The sequence below is a fragment of the Syngnathus acus genome, chromosome 16 (assembly GCF_901709675.1).
Source record: "Syngnathus acus chromosome 16, fSynAcu1.2, whole genome shotgun sequence".
NCBI lineage: Eukaryota > Metazoa > Chordata > Actinopteri > Syngnathiformes > Syngnathidae > Syngnathus > Syngnathus acus.
Window position 1 is genome coordinate 14,273,542 of NC_051101.1, and position 20,578 is coordinate 14,294,119.

Here is a 20,578-nt window from a genome sequence, read left to right on the forward strand (position 1 = left end):
CCGGCCGGTTGGCTGGCCGGCCGGCCGGCCAGCGGCCGGCGGGCTCGACACACTTAATAGAATGAACACTTTGCACTGTATAGGAGAAAAGCTGCCTGGCTGCCTGGCTGCCTGCAAACACTCGGCAGCTGCAATTTCTGTTTGCTGTCAGATGTGGCAAAAGCCTCAATTGAGTCCCACAGGGGCCCGAGACCCTTTCATTTACCGTCGCAGGCGCTGTCCGAATAGGCAAAAGATACACCTGGTTTGTTGCTTGCTTGCTTGCTTGCCTGCTTGCTTGCCAGCTTGCTTGCTTGGGTTGGTGGATCGGTCGATCGGTTGATCGGCCTCCAAAGACTATCATTGCTAATTGGATGTAGACCTTTCTTGGGCTAGAGTTCCGCAAAGACAAATCCCATTTATCACTTGTCATGCCAGACGCATTGTGTGATGTTCTCCTTGTCGGTATCAACAAAATGATCGGAGGACTTACACTAACAAATTGTAATCGTTTAAAAAGCGTTTTGTTTATTATTGTTTTTTCCCCTTCGTACAGCAAGGCAGGAACAAGGACTGTGGTGACGCGATAAGGCGCAGAGTCTCTTTGGCTGTCTTATCTGTTTCCTCCGTCGTCTTACTACTGCCACTGCTCCGTCGGGGGCTAACAATAAAAAGCCTTTTTTTTTTTCTTCACCTGCGGATGGATTTGCGGGATGTTGAAGTGTGAAAGCCGCTGCCAAGTCTCACTATTGAACGCTAGCCCACCTCATTTAGTCAGAGAGAACTCCCGGCGAGTCGTTGGCTCATCTTTACAGGTACTGTTGACACGGGCACACTGCGAGCCGTGCTACTATTTCAATCAGCCTCCACTTTGCTTTGTTGATGATAAATGTAAACAATTACGAGCCATCTTCTATATTCTTACATATGTATGACTCACCATTACGGACTTGCTTGGAACTGACTTATTACTGAATGCGTAGGTTTGTTTTTTGGTGATATTTTCCTGTTGAATTCAGAGGGTGATGAAGTTCAATTGTGCTATGGAGAGTACCTGCTAGAAATATTGTCGTTTTCTAATTAATGGTGTTGACCACCGTTTCAACAACACATCTTTGTAAGGGCTTGTTGTCCCATCATTTTCTTGTCATATCAAATTCTCGCCTGAATGTTCACGTCAGGCCGTTTTTTTGTTCTATTTTGCTGTTGACCCGATGACCGGGCCATTCACAAAACGCGATTGGCTGTGAAAAGGAAAAAGAAACAAGGCCGGAAAACATGAGGGGAGGGGAGGGGAGGCGAGGGGGTGACACCCCTGTAATGCAGCTTGAGTGACGTTCCCCCCAAAACGGCTGCACAGTGCCATCTAGAGGGGCCTTGGCTTTCTGAACAAGAAGGGGAAATAAGTCATCCATTTCTGCAGGTATGAAAAAGACTGTGATTTTGTTGCCCCCACATGGTTATGTGTCAAGAAAAAAAGGGCAACAAAAAGATCAGCCACTACGTGTCCATTTTGTTGCTGTTTGATGTTGCAAGTGTACCCCCTGCAGATAAAACACCCTCATCACTTTTCCTGCCCACTGAACTCACACTTGATGTTTTCCATGCACACTTGTCAATCACCAAAGTCAAACGTCACTTGACTTGTTTTGGTGAAGGATTTTGAACAAGTGACATCAAGAACAGAAGCCTCTGAAAGGCTTTAGTCACTGCAAGGTTAAAATGACATTTTCACAACAGCAATTCTGATGTATTATACTAATATTCCCCCAAAAAATGGTGAAAATAATTTCAGGCCAGTTACAAATATTTTCAGAATGAAATAACAATATCTACACTTTGAAATGGTGCTGTAAGCAAATTTTTATGTCTTTATTTATTTTTGATTCAGACTGTGAATATTTTCTAACTTTCCAGGAATCTCGCTGAATTGACTTTTGCAGAGGTTGCGCTCGAGACGACTAGACACAGATCGTCAGCGGGACTATCAGGTGAGTCTAGAATCAAAAGGGCAAAATTAGAAATAATTGATGCCAACTTCAAAGCAAAGCTCCATTTCACCACTCCATAATGACAGAGGTCGGAACTCCTGCAGCTCTTGCCCTTGCTTCTTATGTCAAGAAAAAGAAATGTTTGGACTTTTTAGCAATGTCACGGTTAAATTCAGCTTTTTCAATTTGTCTGGCCTGGAATAGTTTGGCAAAAACATCTGATCATTATTTTGCAGGACTGTGCTAACTGAAGGATTTGTGCCTGAAATTGAAGGCAAGTCAGCCATTTTGGATGAATTCTGGCTTTCATGATATGTTGAGTCTATTGTGATATATGCTGCTTGCTGTATACGTCGGTGCTTCATATGAAACATGAGTGTGAGGTTCATTGTCAGAATGCTGCGGGCCATTCCTGAAGGGAAAGATAGCGCTTTTGTTCTCCATCTTCCAGCATCATATCGTTCCGCCTCGCAAATCCCCCACACGAGATCTCCCTCCCCCCACCCCCCTCGGCAGTTGGCAGATGTTCGTTCGCTAGCGGCATGTTAATCTTGTCGGGTAAAACGACAACGACAGCGCCCCTGTGAAACGTTTTCTTTTTCACTGGGGATGGGCGGAATTTGGTCTTGTTGGGGATTTGATCAAAGTGCCATTTGTACGTATGTTTTGTGAAGCAGAGGAAGCAACACGAAGGGTGCCATTAGCCATGAAAACAATTGCAACAAAGCTGCCAGCTAGGTAAAAGTAGCAACATTTAAAGCAGTTAATAAGCAGCAATAGTAGTTGAGGAAAAGTCCAAATGATGTTTGGGAAAGAGGCGGGATCAATTGCAAACAGGCGACGTAGTACAGATAGCGTCATGATGCAAAAAGAGGCCAGTTTTGCTTCTTACATTCTACCGTCGATAAAACGCATTCTAGCTATTCGTGTCACTCAAGAACAAAGCAGTCGCTTCCCAAAAGTGCCAATATTAGGGTTTTGACTTTTATTGACGACACGTGAAACGTAGTCAGTCATTTGTATAGCTAGCTAGCATTACTGGTTAGCATAGTTTTAGCTCAAATAGCAGTGCCTTTTGTGTACCGGTACTTTATTCAGGTAGCGTCCATTTTCTTAGGCTCTATCACTTCACTCGGACAGAAATAACTCAATTATTCTTATTATTATTACCAGCCATCTACTTTGTGGACTTTCGGGTTCACCGCTCGGGCGCATTGTGATAAAGCACTGCACGTAAGCGATGCTTAGCTCATCATATCGACTCATGTTATATTGCACACCATGTTGCCGCCCTGGGCAGTTCTCTCTGCATTGGGGACGTGTTTGAAATATGTGAAGGGAGAAGCGAGACGGCGGACTCGCCAGATGTTTCCTCGCGAGGTGCCGGCATCGCCTCGCCCTCGGCGCGACAACAAAGACACGAGGAGAAGAAGGAGTTCACTGAATCATGAAGTTGTCTCCTCTCCCTCGGCGCGTGTGTCACTGATGCGCAACTGCTTGCTTCACTCCCATGCATTTCCATGAATAACTCAAACCAATCCGTTCGATGATGTTGGTTAACTTTCATGTTGTTCTCATTTTAAAACATTTCAATGAGATAAAGAAGTGATTTTCTTTGCTAGTACTTTATGCATGACTTGGTGTGTCTACCAAGTGGCTGAACCGGTAAACAGCCTGGAAAGGTCACTGTGCGTTGGAAGTTGTTTTTGAAAGAGCCCTCATTTGAGACCCTTTCTGTACATTTTGCGCAATCCAGGCACAGCCCCAAAAGACGGTAAGTATGTCGAAAAGAAGCACCCGAAAGCTCCGAGTTGCCGGCTGAATAGAAGCTGATGAGCATATAGCAACGCACTCCTAGCATATAGCAACGCACTCCCTCCCGCTGGTGCTTTTTCAGCACACAATGGCATTTCCCACCCGGCTCTCCCGCGTTCCTTTTATTCCAACCTTCACAATACAAAATTGCCACACGTGACACCTGACATAAAGCTTCGGCGGAACTGTACCTGACGTACGCAGAGTTTAAAACCAAAGAAATGAGTGAGGCATAATACTGATCATCCACTCATCGGACCAGTAATTAGAATTATATTTATGTACCATAACTTGTTGTTTTGGTCTCTTAATGCTTTTCGACACTATGCTATGTCGCGCTTAACTGCGCTACATGCTATTTGAACTCATTCACTTCCATTGGCAGCTGCAGACGTCAAAGTTCCATTTTTACCTGCCAATAAGTTCACCTTTGCGTGACTGCATTAGGTGGCTAACAATAAAATAAGCTCAAAATGACTCCGGAGAATGTGACAGCAGAGTAGTAAATGTAGCCGATTACAATCCAACACTGGGGAGCTTTAGCAACAAACAGCCTCTCTCGTTTGCAAATCAAAAAAACAATTTCGTCTTCCTCCATCCCCTCCTGTAAATCACGTATGTCCTTTTTTGACGCATGAAAAAAAATCAGGCGCCTGGGCAAGACGACAAATGAGAGGGCACGGCGGGACAATATGCGGCCAGACGTGATAGGACAAGACAATCTGGGACGCGAGCGGGAAGTTAGCGGTGAGTTTTATGTGCTTGTTTACTCGGGAAGACGAGAGAGGACGATGACGGTCGACGCTAGGTCGCCGTGACAAGCGCGGCTCGGATCGCACGCCTCTCGGAATGAACGGCGGGCGGTAAACCTCGACAAAGTTACTTTGCTACAGGGTATTGTGCTCCAACATTGCTAATTCATGTAGCCTCTATGCTAATAGACAAGTAAATAAGCGCCACACCTCAGAGACACACTTTTGTACAGTATTCTCAAATCGAAATAACAATATAATGTTGCCTTGGTGATTTGGAGTCAAGCTTGGCGTCAACATTTGGACAAATTAGTTTGTTTATCGCTTAACAGCGACACTTCATAAAACTTTGCTGTAGAAATTCAAGCACGATGTTGATTGGAATTAAAATTCTATCAGCATGAAGAAGTAAATGATTATTCGGGAGTCTTTTCAAGTCGACCCGCAACAATGCGATGGAGGATTGTTCTTCTTCTTCTCTGTCGCCAGCTGCTGTTGGGCGTTCAAGCGAGCCGCCGCACGGTAAACACGTTGATGAAGAGCGCCGGCTGTTAAAAAAAAAAAAAAAAAAAAAAAAGAGTTTCCCCCGCCGATGAATAACCATATTAGGATGAATTAATGCCGCCGGTATTAATTAACTCACTCACAAAAGCGAGGAGATGAATACATGATGATGATGATGATGCAATCAGTCGCTTTAGTTGGTGCAAAATGGAATTTGAAACTTCTTCATGGCAGAGATGTCAGTCATATTACCCCTGAGGGACGATAAACAGTCGCTAATGCATTCATTCCAAAACATCTATTTTAGGCCTTTATTTTTGGAATAATTCTTATACTTTCTGTTCTATGAGTACTTTTGTCTGTTTTATGGATTTGTTGTTGTTGTTGTTGTTGTCTTCTGAGATTTTTTTTTATTTCATTTTATTCATTTATTGATTCATTTGAATGCATCATGATGTATCCATGGAGCATAACTGTCATCACATAACTGGCACAACTGTCCAACTGAACTTAGGCAAACATTGCTATTTCCATCCAAAAAACAGGAAACAAGTATACAGATATCCCCCAAAAAATATTGGGGAAAAATTGTAGCATAATAACGCTGTTAAAGAAAACTGCTGGAATATATATATTTTTTTTAAACTGAAGAATATAAAGAAAACATACCCCAAAAATAAATCGCTCCAAAGAAAAGTTACTTTTCCAAGTGAATGCCATACGCTTCATTTGTTAAAGTGCATAATATGCATAGCATCACATAACATATCAAAACAAAGTCCAGAATAGTTTTTGCTTTGACAATATCAACATTTGAGTAAAGCATTTAAATGATATTTGTCTGATATTTACTTTTATCAGTGTTCCCTGAGATATTTCTGAGGCGACGGCTGCACAAGTAACACGCAGTGACAGCGGCCTTGATTAAAACATGCGGCGGATAATGAAATACGAAGCGACACCGAACTCACAAAGCGAAGTGGGGGGGGGGGGGGGGGACACACAATGAAAGCGACGTGTCTCGAGCGCCCGCTCCAGCGCCCGAGCTCAAAGTCCCACTCTGCCCACCTGCTCGCCACGCGCTCTCCGGAGAAAGGCTCGGCGTCACACGCACCTCCATGATTTATGAGCCATCTGTCGTGTCTGATGTTCTTCTGGCCCAAGACAGGATGTTCCCGGCCGGCGCCGCCCCAAGGTCCACGGTAATCAAATTAGGGCCTGGATTGTTCAAATGTGCTATAGGTATGCAGCTATACCACGGTACGAGGTACGAAAGGGAATTGCGGCCTGAAGCCAGTTCAGTTTTCTTTAACTTGCAACTGAAATATATTTAATGTGTAAGAACAAACTTTATTTAGATGGTATTTTTCATGATGAGAAACAAAATAGATGATGGTGCTATTGCTCAATTGCTAGCATTTACAATCGACATGTAACTCCAAACAAATGAGTATACTGGGGATACTAAATAACGAACTTTTAAGAACCGCTAGCAACAAAGTGGCTCATATATTGCCATCATTTGTATTCCATATAAATGACGCTGATTGCACCTTTAAGTAAACGCCTCGTGAATATGTATGAAGCTCCGCATGGTAATTATCACCAGGTCAAACCCCATTTGCATCTCATTGGTCTTTTGTGTGCTTTGAACTTGCACTGAATGCAAACTGATTTTTAAACTCCCGTTTTCTTTTCGGACACCTCTAAATTGTCATTAAGCAGAGAATACATTCGAGGAGCTTGGTGGGACCAAATACTATTTTGAAATGTTGATTTCCGATTTGCCATGTTTTTGTTCTGGAAACCATTTCATGAGAAGTACAGTTACCCATCATGAACAAATGCATCAAACAAAATACAGCAGACTATAAACAGGGTTAACACATGTGTTGTACAAATACAAATGCAAGAACTTCAGCAGTGCGTTCAATTGGTCCATAGTTTGTTGCTCTCCATGCACGCGGCCAATGAAGATTGCGTATTTACGGGCTGCCGGGTCTCACTGCTGAGCGGCCGGCCAATTACGCGGCTCAAAATGTGTTATTCAGCAAAAGCAAATGGCTCCTGACTGCTGTGAGGCAGCACGCTGGGAGCGGCACCGCTAAAAAAAAGAAAAATCTCTTTCATTTGGGATGTTTTTTTTGTCGTTGTGTTTTTTTGAATGTGCAAAAGAAATGACAGGGCAACAACCACTTAACTAGACCATCTAGGTCGTTTAGCAGGAGAACTGCTGTGTTCCTCCTCTCGCTGAAGTTGGTCTATTTGGATTTATTTCACTGTTTAAGTCCTTTGAGGGCGCTACTGACGGCTGGCGCACACACACCGGGAAGAATGGCAACAAGCCAAGTACTTGCCATGTACCGCCCACACCTCCCAAATGACACCGACAGAAGGAGCATATGCTGAAAAGTCACCTCCATCCGCCGTCCTCTTCTCCAGCAAGCGGGATGCCAAACATTAGCTCAGTATTTGGTTTGCTCGAGTGCAAAAGAGTCTTCAAATTGAGAATGCAAACGGCTGCGATGCATGTTGCTTTGGGCTCAATCAATATCACAGTGGTGTGCGCGCCGCGCCCCCCACCTGCCATCTTAATGAGGCAAAGACCAATCACTAGCATCCTCCACACCTTTTTTGATCTCCAAAGCCAAAAGGAGAACAACGGGAGGCGTGACCTTCATTTTTCCCCAACAACTTCAGATGCATCATTTCAATATCCTTGTTATGGCTTTTTTTTTTTTAAATGCCACTGTAAACATTACAAATGACAAATCAGAGTAATTTTTTCAAATGCCTTTCTGATGAGTCAACGTCATCCAAGTAAAGACGTACACTGCTAAAAAAGCAATATTGTTGGTAGGTTAAGATGTTTGTAAACAAGAAGTGCTTCTACTGTTGACCCCTGGGGGAGCGACTCCTTTATGTTAAATGATTAACACGTCAGATTTTGCTCTTATGAAAACCATTCATCCAGACTCTTAGTACATCATTGCTAGTTTTTGTATTATTATTTACTGATTTACTACATTTCCTGAGCCTGCCTATTTTTTGGCCTTTTCTTCATTTATCAAAAATCCTACTGAGCTTTCACACTCCTGCCGCTCCGGCTGCAGGACGCGTCCAGATGTACGGCACTATCCGCCAGGTACCTGCAGACACGAGTCATCTGATTCACACGGTGTCACAGCCAGATTTTCTTTGGGGGGGGGGGAGGGGGCACATCCTTTCCTGGCTGGGCATCTGAAGCCAATGAAAGTTGAACTTTTCTCTCTAATCCCTCAATCTTGTCTAAATTCTAAGCAGTGCTGCTTGATTGTAGCTTGTTTTGAAATCAATCAATGAAAAAAAAAAGTAATTACAATACTATAAATAACATTTGCTTTGACAGATTCAACACAAGTGACTATGAGATAAACCGCAGAATTGATGCCGCGGCTCAACTTCACGATTTGCTACTCTGCATTTCAAGATGTATGAGGGTAGTTTTTGCTAAGATTGCAAAAAACATTTTGGGGACATAATTGTTGATTCATCACAACATTTTTTTCAACTTGACTCAGTCTACGTGGAAGTAGTTAATTACTGCGCGGAGGGACATTCGAGACAGCGCCGTGAAAAATGGAGGCCACCAACGTCGGAGCGAGGCCTGACAGGTGCCCGCATCCCCGTCGCGATTCGCCGCTAGCGTCCGCTCAGGCCGTCCGTGCGACGCATCACAAACAATATTTGCTGACTTCTCTTCCCTCTAATTGGTGTGCGATTTCCAAAAAAAAAAGGGGCAACACTGCAACACTGGCATTGTAAATTAGACTGCAGGGTGACTTTTTGCTTATTCGTCTTCCTTCTGGGAAAAGCCGGGGGGTGGGCTAACACGAGCGTGTGAGTTAAATGACAAGAAATACACTCTCCAAATTAATTGTTTGTCCCAAACTGCCGCCTCAGCACGATTTGAACTTGTGAAGCGATTATGTCGACTGCAGCATGAACACAGAGTTGCTAATTGTGGAACGGCACGCTACTCTAGAAAAACAAAATGTTGCTGTGAACTTTTCTGTACCATCTCGGCGTGGTAAGTGGTAGCAACCACATGTCAAATATTTCAAATCAATTCAAAGGAATTAGACATGTTTCAGTTCCGTTGGATATTAGATATGTTTGTCATTTTTAAAGAGGACACAGATTACATCAAGTATTCAAGTAATCCCATTATCTACATTAAAGTAGGTTGCTTCTAATCAAAATGGCCGACATCCTGTTTGAGACATTTTTCGTGGGTCGTGTTACAACGAACATGTCCGGCCACTTTCAGGCGGATTTATGAAACTAGTGTCGGGGGCCTAATTTGTTTCCGACTTGTAACACACCCAGAGGCTATCAATTCAATTCAATATTTTTTTTCGACACATATTGCACTGTCATAGAGAAAAGAAAACACTCAAGCTTCAAGGTCACCAGCAGCCAGTGAGCTAAGAATCATATGGTGTACTTGGAAAATGAGCCGTTTTGTGCGGCTGCGAATCTGCAGTCGCACCTGTGGAACAAAGGCTAGCTCTTGAATACAAAACCTATAAATGGTCATCATTGTCATCATTCCATTTGTGCTCCCCGCCGAGGCCTTTGTGAATGAATGCGCGTGGTACTCCAGTGCCATCTGTTGGCTCTAATGAAGGCACTTTTTTCTCTTTCCTTTTTTTGGGCTTAGTTTTGATCACAGGTGCTGTTTGACAGAAGGTCAAACCTTGGACAAATCCTGGAATCTGTTCACAAGCTGTTGTTTGCTGCTGCTGCTGCTACAAGCGTTGATGCCAATTTGTTCCCCGTAGCTTTTTTTCACCATGGCATAAGTTTGGAGGATTTATTCCAATTCATGAGTTGGATTCGAAAGGTAATTGAAGACATAAATGGACACGTGTAGGCAACATAGTCATGGCTCGTGTCGAATCCCAAACAAAATCTGATGATGACGCTTCGCCAAAAATAAGTCATTCATATGCTGATGCTGTTAAAAAAGCCAGACTAGTTTATGCTTTATTGTCAAATATACATCCAATGTTTATGTTCAAACTGTTCTTTAAAGCCCATAGCAAAGGTACTTGCTAATTGTTAGCCTACATTGTGTGTTAGCATTAAGCTAACAGATTTAAAGGCAAATTGAGATATATATATATATATTTGATTGTTTTTCTCAATATTAGCTGAAACTCAGCGTAAAAAGTGATCTTCAGAAACATGTTTTTTAATCTAAGAAATTGTCATTGGCAAGGCTTTATTTAATTTGAGTAAAATGGAGGACGTTTTTTAATGATACCACCTCAAAGTATGCATCTTGTCAATGTCTCTGTATTTAGAAAAACATCATATTGAAGCAAGTGTAATTATACAGCAGTGCCCTAACAGGTGAACAGATTGGTAGTTTGTGACTAAACAATAGTCACGCCCCTGATTTTCTACTCACGGCTCACCTATTTAACACAGTCTGTATTTGGTGTACATTGTCTTTGTCTACTGGACTGCGTCGAAGCACTTTGCACTGTTATCCGAGAAGTCATTTTTCCTGACACTTCTCAGCTCGGCTGCGAGTCCGCCCGGAAAGCACTCGCGTCGGTGGTCTGGAACGAGACGACGGAACAATGGCTATTCAGGGGAAAGAGGCTTATAAAACAATGATGGTGGAGAATAATGGAGCTCTGCTGGCTGTTTACCCCGCAACAATGAGCAAATGGTGATGAGCGCCACAATGCCAGACTCGACAAACGCGCACCGGCGCCGTATTTGGTTTAACATGCTGCTCGGGATCCCCATGATCAAATGTGCAAGTACGTCAGGGCGTATGCGCCGTGGAAAGTTACACATGATAATTGCGACTTTAAGCATCATCAACGAGCAACGGTGTCAGATTGACTCAGTAGATAGAAGTCAGCCCCAAAATGGCCGCAAACCTTCCGAGCTTGCAACTGCTTGTGTTTTTTCTTCCACTATGTTGTAAGACTTGGCGCAAGCAACACTCATCCTCTCCACGCTCCCTCAGCGTGCTTGTGTGTGTGTGTGTGTGTGTGTGTGTGTTGCCATGGTTGGCGTTTCCCTCCCTCAATGCTGTTGTCCCGCCGCCCTCGGCCACAAGTGACCCGCCATGCGCCAGGTTGGAAATCAATAGTCAATTCCATTTTAGCGTTGCAGCGTGCGACAGGTACTAGATAGAAGTGGATTGGGTGCGTGTCTGCCGCCGCCGCCGCCCAAGTACAAGTCCGAGCTCGACTGACCTCCCCTTCCTTTGTCTCTTTTCACATTTCTCCGTCTCCAAGCGGAGAAACGACGCGCCTCTTCAAGTGTGAACACCCAATATGACAGATAATTAAATTCATGACAAGCATGTCAATACATGTTCTTAGTTGGCATATTTTGGTCGATACCGCCAAGGGAGGTAGTATTTCAACTTTACATGCTCACTGAGCTCAAGTCTCATGACATTTGCAGCTTTCACAATTCACTAACTGGCTCCCCTTTTGGTTATATTTAGATTTCTAGATGTAATTCATTTGTTTGTTTCTACCCGAAGCTGTGTTGCTTAACCATTCATTGAAGTGGCACACATTTTGCACTGTGCCCATTTCAGTGTCAGACTTATTGGTGACAAAATGAAGTGTTCCTGCCAGCACGTATTTTGAAAATATACGTACGTACATATAAAAATACATGTCAATGATACATGATGTAAATCGATCCAATTACAGAGCACTATCTCTTCTTACCACAGCTATCCAGTCTATCAGTCATCATAAAAAAAAAAGTGTCAAACGTCCGTCGAGACAGTTTGCGTGTGTCCACGCATGCTAATAATAACACGCGTGGAGAAGAGGAACAGAAAGTCATTCACATGCACTCAGCGCATTGCCACATTTCAGCACATATGGTCGCTCCATCTGCGACTTTAAGCACATCTGGATTTTAACAGCAGGCAACGTATCACTTTGTAGACAAGGTACAAATGTCATCTTTAATGCAGGCAGGTGGACACCAAGGCAGGGAAGCGACAACAGGATTGAAGGATAGTAAACAAGTCACGGGAGGACGCCAAACCAATAGGCGATCAAAAGCTCATGATGAGACAGAATAGTACAATTTTACATCATGACATTTCGTTTTGTTTACAAATCATGGAACGGTACCTATTAACATAGAACAACCTGAGTACAGAAAGCACATCTCAATCATTTTCTGTCGTATGAGTTGACATTGCAATTGCTAACAGTTGGTTAGATAGCATACAGCGAGCTAGCATTCTGAATCACAAACTGGCACATTTTAACATGATACCGACAGAATATTATATTGGCATATATTATTCCCTCCGGATTGTACCACATTTGGGGTCATTTGACTTTGGAGGTACAGCTTGGGCCTTCGTCTCTTTCGTGTTAGCCGTCGCCGTGATTACGACAGACCCGACTGCGGTTAACGACTGTGTAATGTCAGGCCACAAGGCCATCTTTGCAGCTGCGTGACGACTAATGTGAGCTCAGTCACGTCTGCAAAGAGGAGGAGGAGGCCGGCATCTTATTAAGTACGGTAACAAGCGGGCTAATGAAAAATGGCGGCGGCGATTCATCACTTAGATTTGGGGGCTAATTTCTCCTGCTTGCTGAAATGGAATGCCCGGCGGACGGCGGCGTGCGTGTCTTCCATTCCTAACGATTAGCAGAGTGGTGGCAGCAGCAGCAAAAGTATGCCCTCGTGGGTTGACTAGTTAATGTACAGTGGAAATAAAAAGATGACACGTTTTTGTCATCATCATAAATGTACTGCGGCACATTTACGGTTGCATAAGCTAAGAAAAGCTAGCATGCTAACATCTAGATAGCTGGCTATCTAATACAATCTGGTCACATTTATTGGAGTCGGTTGACTTGCACGGTTCACGCATTTGCATTTTTTGACAACTATCATTATTCTTTAAAAAACAAACCAAAAAAACGTTGTTGTTCGATGAGCACATGACATTTCATGACCACAGCTCGTTCCAAAGTGTTCATACACTTCTTGCAACACTATTTGTTTTGACCATACTTGAACAACCTCCCTTGTTTTGTTTTGATTTGTCTTCCCCCTCCTCCTCCCCGACAGTCCGTCCGTCCGTCCGTCAGTCAAGGGCCTCTTCCTGGAAAGTTGCGCTCCGCTTTCAAAACAAGGACGTTTGGCTTCACGAGCACACGTGAAGCGTAGCCACTCCGAGCCTTATCCTGTCGTCTGCGGTGAGTAGATAAACTCTAAATTCTCTGATGGCATCTCTGCCTGACCTTCAGTCCACTTGTTTAGCCTTCTATTCATAATGACCTAGTGTATAATTCACCCGCTTTTATTATTACAGCTTCCAAGTGATAACATTTCTCTTCAATGTTGCCAATGTTTTTTTTCAAAATATGGACAGACATTGATTTGTTCCCAAGTGATAACATTTTACTTAGATGTTAGCATTTGGGGAATTTTTTCCCCTCTGTACAGATTTAGCTTTCTGTTTGTTTACTTGTTTTATGACCAGGAGAAAGATTTCCTCCCTTAAAATAAGCGAGAATTTATTCCTAGGATAAAAGATTCTTGAGTTGGATGTTGACATTTGCAAATGTTTTCCTTGCAGTATGGACAAGAAGCCATGTCATTGTTACATTCCGTCAGTTAAAAAAAAGACAAACATTTGTCCTTAAACGTGTCTCAATATAAACCATTTCTGTGTGAACATTTTTCTCTGATGTTGGCTTATTTTCCTCATAGCGTTGCGTGTTTGCGCGCTTTCTATTTATTCGAAAGAGGATGTGGAACCAATATCTTTCCTCTTCAAATAAAAACATCTGGGAGCAGGTAACTTTTATTAATGTCAAACGATGCCATGTTTGTTTAGCGTTAGCGCTTGTTAGCGTTTTCACGGTCGAACTTTCGTAGCATTGCGTGAGCATGTTTGCACACTTGCCATCCGTTTAATAGACATGTTTAACTGCTAGCTTGGAAAAATAAATAAATGAATTAAGTGAGACTTTTTTTTTTATGCCTGCTGATTTAAAGGTCAATTGGAAAGGCTTCAAGCACAAAGTAACATTCTTATCTAATCATTCCTTCTTCAGAGTGGCCTTGTTGTGAGAAATAGGTCCACAAAATGGGGAAGTGGCGTCGAGTGTGTAATTGTACGGTGTGTCAAGGATGTTGCTAAATGCTGAAAGTGTTGCAATAATGGTCCTCGTCCTCAAACATCAGCAGCGCTAAAGGAAACATATGGCGGCGGCTGTGCTACAATCATTGCGACACAATTGCACACGCCTTCATATCACTTACTGTCATTATCAAAGTTGCATTTTTATAGCTAAAGGTGGAACCTTACAAATCTGGAGTCAATACAAAAACCAACAATATATACGTATATACAATATATACGTATATACATATATGTGTGTGTGTGTGTGTGTGTGTGTGTGTGTGTGTGTGTGTGTGTGTATGTCATAGCAATTTCCTAGTTTGAGTTATTTTTCGAGGGAGAATCATACGATTTCTGTTGTTTTTCACCATAAGTCCTATTATTTACTCACAAAGAAATGCAAATATTACATCAGCAACAATATCGTCTGGAAAACAAACCTCGGAACGCAATTTCATACACACGTGTAAATGGATACGTGTCGGTCTTTATCAAATTTGCTTGCTCCCCAAAGCAAATCGACTTTTGGAGCCTTGGGCTCCTGCACCTGCTGGGACTAATCAGACATTTTCAAATGGAAAAAGCAAAAAGGATTGGGAGGTCTTTATGCGAGCCGATGATAAGGAATGAAAATTGTTCTCACATCTTCAACAAAAGAAGCAAACAACAAATGATTCCATTCATCATCTCTGGCTGCGATTTAACGACACCACCCAAAGTCAATCGCTTTGCCATCTTGTTGCCAAGGAACTAAGTTGGAGGGAATTTTTATTTTCACTTGAGAGCAACTTGAAAGGTTTTGTAATGGCCTAAAAAAATAGATCCAAATATTTTAATTGGGTCACTTGGAGAATTCGGCCACAGTGTGACTTTCTGGTACAATGCGGCTGTCGTTCCGACTTGTGTGTTGAAAGACAAAACCAAGGGAAGTTTCCTCACACCGTCTCCCAGTTGTGTGTGTGTGTGTGTGTGTGTGTGTGTGTGTGTGTGTGTGTGTGTGTGTGTGTGTGTGTGTGTGTGTGTGTGTGTGTGTGTGTGTGTGTGTGTGTGTGTGTGTGTATGACAAAAGGTTGATTAGCAACAACACAATTGTGCATGATAACATAGTATATTTGTGTTTGGCATTTACATTAGCAAATTGTCTGTTTTCTAGTTTTTCGTTTATGAACAATTATTACTTTTACTGGAATTACATTTGTGTGCGTTTTCTCTGTAGATCAATTCCAGCGCCGACCAGCAAAAACACCGACTTCAGTGGCGGGTTTGATGTGTGTGGAAGGGTGAGTAGCAGCAGCTTGTTGATGACACCACATTACAGGTGCAATTTAGTGGAGAATGATCGGATCTGTTTTTTTCCTCCATATCCTTCTTAGCTTAAGTCCAATCATTTCAAAATAAATTAAACCTTTCGGAAATGTGACACCCCGTGTCTCTTTTCCGACTGCCTGACAGGTTTTGCCGTCATGGCGTCGGCGTGGATGTCGGTGCTTGTCACCTTGGCGGCCGTGAAGGCGGCGCAATACGGTAAATATCGCTGTCAGGAGGAACGTGACGGAGGGAAATGATGATACTGTCGAAAAGTACGGGAAAGACAAGAATATACGGTGCCATGAGAACGGCTGTATTGTTTTAACAAAAGATGAAAAAATTAAAAAAGTTTGCAGTCATTCTTCTTGTCTGTTTACAAGAATGAAGTCACATTTTGTGCTTAGACAAAATGAATAAATAAATACCAAAAAAAGGATCGATAGCGGCCTTATTTATCATCGCAGCCCAAATGAGAATAATTCTATGAACTCGATTGTGTTCCTTCTTAGGGAATGACAGGCGACCGTGCGCGAGTATCCTGGCGTCCAGTTCGGTGGTGACGCTGGGCTCGCCCGTCACCGCCACTTGCGTCATCGACGACGACTGCCCCGCGCTCGCCGGCCAAGTGGAATTGCGACTCGACAACCGGGTCCTGTCCGCCGTGGTTCCCGTGTCCGACGGCAGAGCCTACCGAGTGGTGATCCCCGCTTTCAACCGCAGCCGGGCCACCCTCACCTGTTGCCTCCGGGCGGCGCCAAGTCACGTCATCGCGGGGCTGGAAATCCGAGCCGGACGTAAGGAAAAATTTTTTTTTATCTAAAATCTATTTCATGCGTGCGTAGAAGGTGCCATATGTATGACATATCATATTTGGATACTTTAGATCCACCCCCAGTGCCACAGAACTTGAGCTGTCAGGCCAAGCTGTCCACCCACGAAAGCCTGACCTGTAAGTGGGATGCAAGCCCGCCAGAGTCCCACCTGCCCACAAAGTATACGCTCCACACGTACATCGGGTAAATATTCCAACAGCACCTTCTGACGCTGATTAAATGTCACTCTTGGTAGCACTGGTGGAGCTTTCAGGTTCAGTTATGTACGTATATCTTCGGGGCGGTGCAAAAGGGGGTCCAAGCTTATTTCAGAGGGGCTGTGCCCCCGTGGCCCCTCATCTGGATCCGCCAATGGTAGAAATCTGAAAATGTTCCTGTGCATTGTTTCTTTCAGGGATTTAAAGTGGAACCACACGTATGAGCTGCCGCCGGGGGTCCGCAGCTATACCATCCCTCGCGCCGGCTTCGTCTTCTTCTCGGAAATGGAAATATACGTCAAGGCTGAGAATCCGCTCGGACAGACGAGCTCGGCGCGCCTGATTTTGGAACCTGTCAGCTCAGGTAGTCCGGTGGTGAACGCAAACTCTTTCTAGGCATGAAAAATAGTAAATCAATCCAAGCATTTTGTTATTTCTGCTTGTTTTATTCCAGCGAAATTTGACCCGCCAAGGATTATGAAGCTGCAAGCGTGGCGTATCGGCTGCCTCAGGCTAATTTGGGACTTTTCCCAGCACCAGAACTGGATGAAGGAATTTGTCAGTCTTGAAGCGCGACTCAAGACTGAGGCGAGCAGCTTGTGGACCGAGCGACCGGTAAGTAGGTCACCCTGCTCCTCCTTTGGAATTTTGCTTCGTGCCCCTGTAATTCCTGCTTGTGGCTCCTCGCCCCATTCAGATTCTGGACCAGATGACGCCCGAGAGGCACGTGTACCAGCGTGGTCTTCTGCACGGGACAAAGTACCTCGCCCAGATCCGAGTCCGATACCAGCAAAGTCCCTGGAGTGACTGGAGCGATAGCCAGTCCGCAGTCACCCTGGAAACCGGTAGGCCCGCTCGGAGTCATTCGGAGGTAGCGGACGGTGGAAGTTGAAGACGTTTATCTTTGTATCCCCCACAGCTCCCGCTGGGGCCCTCGACACATGGATGAGGGTTACCGGGAATCTGGTGCCCAACCAACTCAAGATGCTTTTGTTTTGGAAGGTACACAAAAGGTTGAATTCAACTCACGAGAATAATCACATTCAAATAAAGCTTATCGATGAAAACATGCAATTCAACTCACAGCAAGGGAAAAATACAACAAAGGGAAGGACTCAAACGTTGCGTCAAACTGCAATCTGCTACATTTGGAAGAGCGGCCCTGACGCTTCTCGTTTCTTTTTCTTTCTTTCCTCCAGCCGTCAGAACGATTCCGAGCCAACGGTCGAAACGTTTCTTTTGTGGTCTCGGCGCTAAAAACGAGAGGGAAGCTGTGCGCCACGGCCGGGAATCACTGCACCTTCCACGTTCCCAAGAAAGCCAGGAAAGTGTATCTTTTCGCTCTGAACGCCGCCGGGAAGTCCACGCCCACGTCGGTCCGAATCTACCGTCCCTTAGGTACGTATAGCCCGGAAACACTTTGCTGCGGCGGGAAACGACTCATTTGTGACAACGTCCGTTCTGTAGCCGCAGCCGGCGAGGCGATATGGGACGTTGGGGCCATCGCCGTCGGTGACGGGTCCGTGTCGGTCCGATGGGGAAACCTGGCGTCGCCGAACGTCATTGATTACATTGTGGAATGGGGACCTCTGTTAAACAGCGACCTATCTCTTGTTCACTTTGAGACGGCAGCATGGAATTCATCCAGTCTTAACCTCACAGGTACGTATTTTCTGCCTTCGTTTGTGACACGATATCCGATGATACGATCGATTCCTCTTTACAACAACAAAAAATCTTGACATGTTTGGGGACCAGTGAGAGATGAAATATCCATCTCACGTGTCGACAACTTGGTCTCATTTTTTCTCGTGCGATATGGCAGCCATTGTTTGGTTTGTCATCTCAACCTGGCCCAGGAGCTTCCAGATACACTCCAACTTCCCTCTCTCTCTCGTCCGCAGGCAACTTTGAGCCGTACAAGCCCTACGGGATCTCCGTGTATCCCAGATTTAAGAACGGCATCGGGCCGCCGAGAACTGTTCATGCCTACTCGCTGCAAAAGGGTGAGTGGTGTAACAGTGCCCCCTTGTGTGTGGCTGAAAAGAGAACTTTTAGCCTCAATTCTCGAGTTTGGGTATCCCAGTTGAATAAATATCAATTCTCGGAAATAGATGATTAAAATATGCAATGACTGCATTTTTTGCTAGATGAATATCAGAAATGTCACACGATTTATTTCACTATTCCCCCATTTTGGGTCTCTTCCCCCTTTTAGCACAACATTAATAAATCGGTCACTCATACCCAAATATGGTTTCCGGCTCTTACAAGAGAAAGGATCATTTAATGATCGCCAACTTTGATCCTTTTTTTTTTTCTTCAGCTCCATCTGTGGATCCAAAGCTAATCATTAAAAAAACCTGGCAGTACCACGTGGAACTCACCTGGGATGAAATACCTTTGGAGCGGCGGAACGGGATCATTCAAAGCTACAAATTGTTTTACTGGGACGAGACGAAAAGGGTACACGGTAGGCGACGATTGATTCCAAATGAAATGAGTATTTTGTGTACGTAAATCCAGGTCACGTATGGACGCATCGATGTCGTTTCAGTGGCAACGGGAGACCCGGAAGAGCGGAAAGTGGTTCTGACTGGCCTCAGCTCCTTGTCTGTTTACCATGCCGTGTTGATGGTTAGCACGCACGGCGGAAGCCGGAACGGCTCCATCTTTCAGTTTGACATCAAAGAAATGGGTTTGTATTGTTTCGACACACTTTTAATCCAAATTGTAAACAATAAGCAGCAGCAGCAGCAGCAGCAGCAGCAGCAGCAGCAGGGTCCTTTTTTGTTTTTGAACTTTGGAAAAAAGGCTTCAAATTGTTGAAGTCACATTCACAAGTTCAGTCCAACGCAAACATAAAACCAAGTCAAACACACCTTGGGTCTTAAAGCCATAGCCGTCTTACGGTAGCTTGGTGCTAACACAGAAGGCTAGCTCACCGAAAAGTCATCAGCTCTCTGGGCAATTCACAAGCCACTGTCATGGATTCATCCGTCTTTTTTCATCACAGATCCTGTCTCTTCCATAATCATTGTGGTGGCCACTTGTGCTTGTTTCTGTTTGGTGATCATTCTTCTGGTCAAGATTTGTTCCTCCAAACATAAGTGGTAAGTAAGTCAGATAGAAGCGATGCTACGCTGCTACATTCAGGCTGCGACCGTGTTCCATGTCATTCATTCTCTGTGGTCTCTTTTCGCAGGCTGAAGATGCGTTTTTGGCCCGATGTTCCTGATCCTGCAAACAGCAGCATCAAAAGCTGGACCTCCGAATCCACCCAGGTGACACATTTCAGGATTAGAAACCAATTTGCGCTATTCCACAATATTGGCCTCCATCCAACCTTGTTACTCTGACCAAACGTTATGCAGGATATCCGAGCTTCGTGGGACTTTGATGAGCCAAATCCGATCTATCTATCCCACTTGAGCTTCCTGGAGATCGCCCAGAAGCCCAACAAGGCAGAAGACGTCACCGCTTGGTTGAACAACGCGGAAGACACCAGCGACCTTGGAGAGTCCATGTGCGGCTCGCCGTTCATCCCCGGTTTCACCTCCTCCAACAGCGACTCGGTGCCCTACGCCACCGTCATCTTCCCCGCCGCGCACTCTCATGAGTACTTGCGCTCCGAATCCACGCAGCCCCTCCTACAGTCGGAAGAGTTGCAGAGTCCCAAGTGTTACCAGAACATAGCCGCGTCCGAAGACCCGCAGGTCTTTTTTGGACCCAAAGAGGACACCGTCGCAGCCACCATCCAGTGGGAGGACTTTCCTTTTCTCAAAGCGTTAACCTTGAATGACACTCAGTGATTGACATGACTTTACAGGGGGGCAATATAAAAAAGCCTTTCTATTGAGTTTCGAAATCAAATGAAGATCGTTTTGATTATTTGTATCATTCAACTTTTTCAAGGTAATAAAGTTTGGTCTTTTTTAATGAAGAAATGTGTCACATCGTATACTGCAAGTTTAACCATCATGTCATCAGAGTTCTTTACATTTTTGATAAAAATGTA

The 20,578-nt window shown here is 44.3% G+C and overlaps 1 protein-coding gene across 4 annotated transcripts; it reads left to right on the forward strand.

The window, feature by feature from the left end:
• The first annotated feature begins 13,162 nt into the window (after nt 1–13,162).
• csf3r (colony stimulating factor 3 receptor (granulocyte)) lies at nt 13,163–20,509 on the forward strand. Of its 4 annotated transcripts, none has more exons than XM_037273622.1 (17): nt 13,163–13,290; nt 15,450–15,540; nt 15,675–15,746; nt 16,040–16,324; nt 16,414–16,546; nt 16,758–16,924; nt 17,015–17,175; nt 17,258–17,405; nt 17,480–17,562; nt 17,760–17,958; nt 18,028–18,222; nt 18,465–18,566; nt 18,887–19,033; nt 19,118–19,258; nt 19,577–19,673; nt 19,766–19,844; nt 19,935–20,509. In XM_037273622.1, the coding sequence occupies exons 3-17, from the start codon at nt 15,686–15,688 to the stop codon at nt 20,370–20,372; spliced, it is 2,436 nt and encodes an 811-aa protein (XP_037129517.1). In that variant the 5' UTR covers nt 13,163–13,290; nt 15,450–15,540; nt 15,675–15,685; the 3' UTR covers nt 20,373–20,509. The 4 variants fall into 4 exon arrangements, with proteins under 4 accessions (XP_037129517.1, XP_037129518.1, XP_037129515.1 ...); XM_037273623.1 differs by having other exon boundaries at nt 13,176–13,290; nt 15,439–15,540; nt 18,034–18,222; XM_037273620.1 differs by having other exon boundaries at nt 13,179–13,290; nt 15,439–15,540.
• Nucleotides 20,510–20,578: the final 69 nt, after the last annotated feature.